The 7,967-nt window shown below is 44.9% G+C and overlaps 1 protein-coding gene across 2 annotated transcripts in view; it reads right to left on the reverse strand.

Annotated features, from left to right (window-relative positions):
• Nucleotides 1-5,169, reverse strand: part of NOCT (nocturnin) — a 28,455-nt gene extending 23,286 nt beyond the window's left edge. The window contains exon 1 of one of the 2 annotated variants that reach the window (XM_004426493.3): nt 4,799-5,169. In XM_004426493.3, the coding sequence (XP_004426550.1) occupies nt 4,799-4,988 (190 nt within the window). In that variant the 5' untranslated portion in view covers nt 4,989-5,169. The remainder of the gene's footprint in view (nt 1-4,798) is intronic. The other variant, XM_087437619.1, reaches the window with a different exon arrangement.
• Between the last annotated feature and the right edge of the window lie 2,798 nt (nt 5,170-7,967).

The following is a 7,967-nucleotide window of genomic DNA, read 5'->3' on the forward strand; positions in this document are numbered from 1 at the left end:
AGTAAGAAACTTCTAGCAGGCTTCTAAGCACTTTAGTAAAACAAGTCTCCTCATTGGCTGTCCGCCTGGGCTATACGACAGAATCACCAGAGGCTCAGGCCCCACCTGCAGATATTAAAATCCAGAAGGTCTAAGTGGGGTCCAGGCATTTTTTTGATAGTAGAAGTAGAAAAAAGTCTTGTATGGAGACATTCAAATCTGACGGGAATCATTTTCTTCAGCCCTCTTTCCCCTAGGCACTCCTGCCCACGTCTCTGACACTGAATTCATGGTAACCGTGTTTCAAGTGTTGCTTTGAGACCAGAGAGAGACAAGAGGACAACTAGCTAAGATTTTCACTTGAGGTCTTACTCCTTCCTTTGGGAAGGCTGAGTTTCCTCTATTCTAAGAATAACAATAAATCCAAAACATTTTAGCTGCTTTTCATGAAAGTACAAGTGGGTTTACTATGAAGCCAAAAAACCATGCACATTGTGCTGTGACTTTCTGAGTATTTATTCAAGTATGATAACCATTCAAGTGGTTATCAAGGTCCTATAAATTCTGATGAGTGACCCCTAACAGCAAATACAGATGCTATGTCTCCTTCCTCCTCCTCCTTCCAAGAAACCTGAATATAACTGCCTCACTTCCCTTTTAGTAGACATCATAGAAACCTACACAGTATCGTATTTATCCACCTACCCACTCTATAAGTTGTACAACTACTCCAATGCACTTCCAGGACAATGTGAGTCTCAACTTTTTTCTCACTGAACTTTCATAAATACACCAATTTCTTCCCTTTCTTAACACCCACCTTTGTTCAGGTAAATGTTCTTGCTCAGGGGTCTCCTGAATTGCCTTAGGCCCCAAGCTCAAAGATTGTAACACTCTTCCAGAATCCTCATCAGGGTTTCTCAAGCTTTCCAGGAATAAGCACCTACAGAAAGGAGAAATGGGGGCCGGCCCAGTGGCATAGTGATTAAGTTCACATGCTCTGCTTCAGTGGCCCGGGGTTCGTGGGTTTGGATCCCGGGCACAGACATACACACCACTTATCAAGCCATGCTGTAGTGGCATCCCACATACGAAAAGTGGAGGAAGATGGGCACACATGTTAGCTCAGGGCCAATCTTCCTCACCAAAAAGAGGAGGACTGGCAACAGATGTTAGCTCAGGGCTAAAGTTCCTCACAAAAAAAAAAAAAAGGAGTGGAACTTATAAAATACTCCCAAGCTTTCCAGAAAGAAAACACCTGGGGCGCTTGTTAAATATACAACTTAACCAGACTTCTCCTCAGGAAAACTGATTCAAGTAGATAGGTAAAAGACTAGAAATCCGTACATTAACAAGCATCCCAGATGATTCTGGAAGTACCTCTTTTCCGCCTGGCCTTCACTGCTCCCATACCCACCACTTCCTCCAGGCACTGTGGTCTCTCCCTGTCCAGCACTCTCCTTTCACCTATTCAGACCAAAGTTTGTTCCAACAAATCCAGCCACACTGATTTCTCTTTCTTCTCAATTCCTGCAGCAATTAGTCCTGAGACACAGTGTAATATTTGGCCTTTTAAGTGTACTGTGTTCCATAAAACTTGTGGATAAACTGATATCAATTTATCTTCTTTATTTTTTCAGGTAAAGTCCAGTGTTAAGAACAAGCAAGGTCAGGGACCGGCCCCGTGGCTTAGCGGCTAAGTGCGCACGCTCTGCTGCTGGCGGCCCGGGTTCGGATCCCGGGTGCGCACCGACGCACCGCTTCTCAGGCCATGCTGAGGCCACGTCCCACATACAGCAACTAGAAGGATGTGCACCTATGACATACAACCATCTACTGGGGCTTTGGGGGGAAAATAAATAAATAAAATCTTTAACAAAAAAAAAAAAAAGAACAAGCAAGGTCAAATGATTTGAAAATGTTCATATGTAAGTGTGTTGAATGTGATTCGGGAGCCACGGTTATTAACTCAAAAGCCCCCCAGAGTTCACTGTATTTAAACTCTTACTGTTGAATGCTACAGGAAAATAATACCTTACTTCTCCCACAAGGAAAGCAATTTATTTCTGTAGAAGCTTGATAATTACCAGCTTTCCCATTTCTTCTCTCTCATAAGCAGCTTACTCACATGGTTAAGGAACATACTAAATAAAGCCGCCTCCTCAAATGAGCTGGTATTTGATTTTAAAATTGCAACAAGAAAAAAGCAACATGTTCCAGTGGTGGAGAACAGTAATTCAGCCAGCTCTTCATTATCTGAGGAGGAGGGATCTGGAAGACAGCAGTTATAAACCCACAGATGACTCGCGACTGCATTTCATCCAGTACAGTAACTGTGGCAACTGCTGCTTCTTTATGGGGGCTGCTGTCCTTTCGTGAGAAGATAGCAAAACACTGAGATCATCTCCAAGGCCCCCTTTAAATTCTAATAATCTAGCATTTGATAACTCCAAAGGGACTGTACTCATCTTTCCAGGGATCTCTGATTGCCAAGGGGCATACGTTAGGAAGGAACTGATTATCAAATGGGATCAAGTGTTGTGACTCGTTATCCCCCCTCTCCCCCAAAAGAGTGTCTAGAGGGAAGAGTAGCTTTCAGCAATCTGAAGACTCTTCTCACCAAGTGTCCAAACTTTGGGGCATATAAGAATAATCTGGATTTTTATTATTGTTATTTTGTTATGTAATGTGGAATCTGGGGCCCGACAATAACGATTCTGTTTAATAAGTCTACAGTAGGATCCATGGATCTGCATTTTTTTCAAAAGCACCTAATGCTGGTTCTGAGACATATTTTGCAAGGTGCGTTGTCTCTCACCCTGCCACATCTCTGCCCCATGCCTTCCCCACTTTGCTCCTGGCTTTTCCCAAGCAAAATGTTTCAATCTCTTTCAATCCTAATCATGCCTCAAGGCCCAGCCCAAATGCCAACCACTTCTCAAAGCCTAAAAAGATCACCACTGCTGAAAGGGACTTCCCCTCTCCAGCACCCTTGTGCCATCTGCAAACCTTTAATTTAAGAGAATAAAAGATGTTTCATTTCATTCAATAGTCATTTCTTTGTGCACATCTCATCACTTTTATTGGCAGCAAGATGCTTAAAGGCAGAGTAAGGCTCACATTCTTTTATCTCCTATAATAAAGCACCTACAGTGTGTGAGACATTTTGTAAAGACTTCTTGAATGAATGAGTGCTCGAGCAATGAGTGCGTGAAATGTATTCACGAGTTTCTTCTAACAAGTAGCTGAAGCTAAAACCGCGTAAAACCAGAAAATTGCATAAGATTTTTTACTAACTGTTCACAATAGTTAACTATCATAAAGCCTTTCAATTTCTTTATTTGTAAAACCAGGGGGTTTCAAAGGACTTTTAAAAAGTTCATTAAACATCTCTCCGTGTCAAAAGCCTAGGATTCCAAACGCTCCATCTGATCTGACCATTTTTTCCTCAGCTAACAGCACAGCTATCTCTATCTGTGTTGCAAAAGCCATCTGTATTCCCAAGACGTTCCTACTAACTCTGCCTCTGGGGACTTAGAGGGAATTTAAGATATGAGCTGGTACAGGAGGAGACACTAACTGGTTTTCTTTTACTTCTCCCACCTCAAACCTAATAATATTCCTCTCGAAAATTTCCAGCAAGAAAAAATATTAATACTTATTAAGAGGTACTCCTTCTAACAGCTATTTCACAACGTGCCAAACTCCTATAGAACTGGGAAAAAAAATCTAATTATGACTGTCAAGTTCACCCTTTCTAAAGAGTAATATCGAGTTAAGAGTCTTCAAGAACCAGTTTAGCATCCTAGTTTTAAAAGTATGCCTCAGCCTAAACATCCACCAATAATCTGAATAGAATTTAAAGTCTTGGCTTCAATCATATTTTGGATTATCGCTTTCATTGATGAAAGAAAGCCACATTAAACATATTCCTTCTACTGCCCAATGTGTCCTTAAATTAATCCAAAATTTTTGGAGCAAAAAGTAGTTATTTATAATCTAGGATGGTTACACAAATCTAGGATGGTTATACGTGGCTCCGATACATGTCAGACAGCAATAACCTAACTTGAGCACAGCCAAAATACATTTTCTAGTGTGATGAATTGCCAGTTTTGAAAGAGAAACATTCTCATTTTAAAAAGTATGATTAATTTGCATGTAACGTGTGGCGACGGTAATGTATCTTCAGGAAGAAACGGAGGTGGCAAAAAAGAAAAAGTCCAGGGTATGTGATGCATAAAACTGGCTCTTGGCAAACGGAAGGCATCACCTTTACCAGATCTTAACCCTAGTATAGAGGAACAGAATGACATAAGCATTAAGAGTGGAAGGCTCCAAAAAAAAATCCAAATAAATGTAAAGTGTCAATGTGCGTTATAATAGATTGCTAACATGACTTTTAAAAAATTCAGAACTTCTAGGCCGTGCAACCTACATGATCAAATAAGTGTCACTTTAGATGATTTTTCTGCATAAAAATTTCCATAATTAGCACAGTTAAGAAGTAAAACCAACCCTCGGAAGGGGGAAATTTAACGTCAAAGGTCAAGAGCGAGAAATACGGCAAAGCACGGCATCCTAGGATCAAACGGGAACCTGAACACAGTATTCCGGTTCTTACCAGACGTGATGCAGGCCCCAGGCATGGTAGGGCAAGGGAAAGATGAAAAGGGAGCAGAGACGGCTGCTCGGGGAGAGGAGAAGCCGCTGTCCGGCCCGACCCTCCGCCCCGCCGCCGGGGGTTCCCCATTCATTCCGCGCGGTCTCCAGGTGGCGGCCGCGCGGCGCTCTCCGCCCGGCACCGCCATGCACTCACCTGTTCGGGAGCACGACCTCGCGGCGCCCGAGACCGCTGAGGCCGCCGCCAGAAGCCGAGGGGACGCGGGCCGGAGGGCAGCCGCCGGCGGGGGCGGCAGGAGGCGCGGCCCGGGGGCGGGCAGGCGGCGCAGGCGGGGCGCGTCCCTCTGCAGCAGGGCGGAGCAGAGCCGCCGCGGGCTCTGATACATGCCGGGCGCCGCCGCCACAACCGCCGCGGCCGCTCGCGCGCCCAGGAGCGGAAGCCGGCCGAGGCCGAAAAGGACGAGTCGAGGGGACTCTTGGGGCCGTCCAAGCGGATGCTCCTAGGCTCCTTCTCGCCCAGCGCAGGCCCTGCGGGAAGTCTTGGGCAGACGAGCCTGAGAGAGATGCAAGAGCAGCAGCAGCTGTGGCAGCAGCAGCACCGTCTGCCGCGGGCTGGCTGGAGCTGGAGGGTAACCGGCAAGCGCAGCGCTGACAAAGCGGGCGCTACCACGCGGGACAGGGAGGGGGGATCCGGGGGACCCGACCCCGGCGCGACCAGGCTGAGATTCCTAGACCCGCGGTAATAATATTTTGAAACGAAGGAGATCTTAAGTTGTTTGTAGGGTGGAGGCTGGAGGAGCACTAAATTAACAAGTATCCGTTGGGGCGGTTTTAAAGAAATGAGCCTCCCCTTCCGCTGGCTGGAATGGAAGCGCCCACAGGCGGGGGAGTCCCGAGGCAGTTCCAGGGCTGTGGCCCCGGGGACACGTGTATGTCGGAGTGGAACATAGCATCCATGTGTGAGTGTGTCAGTACGGCAGAGGGCCTCCGCCCCCGATCCTTTCGGCGACACATGTTGCGTTAAACGAAATTAAGCACGATAAAGCGCCGACTGCGTGCGAGGGCAGTGGTGAATAGCACGGCGTCCGTTTCCTCAGGGATGTTATACTCAGGCAAAGGGGGCAGAAGATGGCAAAAGAAAGCAGACTGGAAAGCTCTACAAGGCAGATTAGGATCAATGCCGCAAGAGGCCACAAGTTTGGCGACAGAGGTTATAACAGGCCTGGGGGTTCTAGAAGGTTGATTAGAAGAATTGGCATTTGACGTGGAGGTCTAGAATTTGGGAGGGGAGTGGTGGTGATTTATACATGAAAAAAGAAGCGGAAAGCCCTGGGTGTCTTTAAGGAAATAACACCTCTTAGTTATGTAGGGTGGAAGCTAAGGTGTAAGAAGACAGATGCTTGGATAGGTTACACTGTGGAGGGCAGAGATTATACTAAACTTAATTTGGTAGGAAACGGTGAGCTGTTGATGTGAGCTGGGTAAGGATATGATTAGGGCCCTGCTGTTATTGGAGGTCATGTATCTCTGGCACATGAAAAGGCAGGAGAGAGTAGACCAGCTGAGATGAAAGATATTCTAGACCTGGATCTGGTACTGGAAAAGAATGGATGAAGAGATATCTCAGAGAGATTGAGCAGGAAATGATGACTAACCAGGAATGGAATTGGGGTGAGGAGGAGGGATACCCATGAATGGATTCCTCTCTGAATGACCTATGAGCTAGAAATGTTTTCTTGTTGGTTTTCCCATGATTTTGCTGATTCTCGTATCTTGTGGAATAGGAAGCTTTTCATAACCAAGTATATTCAAAATGTTTTTCAGACCTGGGTTGTGTATCTAACACCTAGCGAGTGTGGGTGAGTCAGCTGACACAAGTTGATCACCACTCCTGGGAGACACGCCCATTGGCAAGTCATTAAACCCTCTTAGTTTCAGTTTCCTTATCTATAAAACAGAATAGAATCATACCTTAGTCATTAGGTGAAATAAAAAGTGATAGTAAAATGAGCCTATAAAAAGTGTTATGCAAATAAAGCAAAGTGTTGATTTATTTTTTATTTTTTAAATTATTTATTTATTTTGTGAGGAAGATCAGCCCTGAGCTAACATTCATGCCAATCCTCCTCCTTTTTTTCCCTTTTTCTCCCCAAGGCCCCAGTAGATAGTTGTAATTGCACATCCTTCTAGTTGCTGTATGTGGGACGTGGCCTCAGCATGGCCGGATGAGTGGTGCTCCCTGAGAGCCTGGGATCCGAACCCAGGGCCGCCAGTAGCGGAGCGCACTTAACCGCTAAGCCACGGGGCCGGCCCCAGCAAAGTGTTGATTTAGAATCTAGGTGATGGGTATATGGGTGTTCACTCACAGTTCTTTTTCTTTTCCATATGTTTGGAAATATTCATAATAAAGTGTCAGAAAAAAATGCTTTAAAAAATTAAAAAGTACTGTTCAAATATAAAATGTCATTATTAAAAAGGTATTCAAAGAGCATGCTATCCTGAAAGTGGGTCAGTAGTATTATTTTTGTTATATATTAAACACCATATACTTTAAGCAATCAGAAAAATAAATTCACACATTCACTTTAAAAACTCACTCAGTAGACATTGGTTGGGTATATATTGTGTGCTAGGCTCTATGTTAGGGCATACAAAAATGAACTGAAGCAAGTCTGTTTGCAGTTTAGTGAGTGAGACATTATTTAAACACAAATACTTATAGTTATTTGATAATAACTATGGAATCATGATATGAACAAGGTACTGTGGAAACACAGAAGGGGAAATACCTAATTGCCTGGAAGTCAGGAGAGGCTTTTTGAACAAGGTGACTTCTAAACAGAAAGGAATGAGGGATCGTGTCCACTGAGAAGAGAACATCAAGGCCAGGAAAGGAGGGATGTTCCAGAACAGCAAGTACCACACTCTGACAAGGCTTGAGTGCCGGGTGCCCTTAAGGGAGTGGCAGGAGATGAGGTGGAAGCTGTGGGCAAGAACCAAGGCGTGAACCGTTTTCAGAGGAGTTTGGACTTTATTCTGAAGGTTCTGGGGAACCTTTGAAAGACTAAGCAGATAGATTGCACTATCAGGGTTCCATTTTTGAAAGATCCTTGTGTCAGTAGTGTGGAAGGTGGATTGGAGACCAGGGAAGAATAAGATCAGTGCAGTTGAGGAAGAGTACGTGCTGGTTCAGAATCTCTGGAGGAGGGGCAGGGCCTGCATGCTTATTTAAAAAGAAAACCACACAGGTTTTCTTCCCTCTTCCTCCCTCAATGCTACCTCCCCTACAAATGAATTGGAGGCAGTGAGAGTGGAAAAGAGATGGGTTTAAGAACTATGAAGGAGACAGAAACCACCGGGTTGAG

The sequence above is a fragment of the Ceratotherium simum genome, chromosome 12, assembly GCF_057802395.1.
Source record: "Ceratotherium simum simum isolate JZ-2026a chromosome 12, ASM5780239v1, whole genome shotgun sequence".
NCBI classification, from domain to species: Eukaryota; Metazoa; Chordata; class Mammalia; order Perissodactyla; family Rhinocerotidae; genus Ceratotherium; species Ceratotherium simum.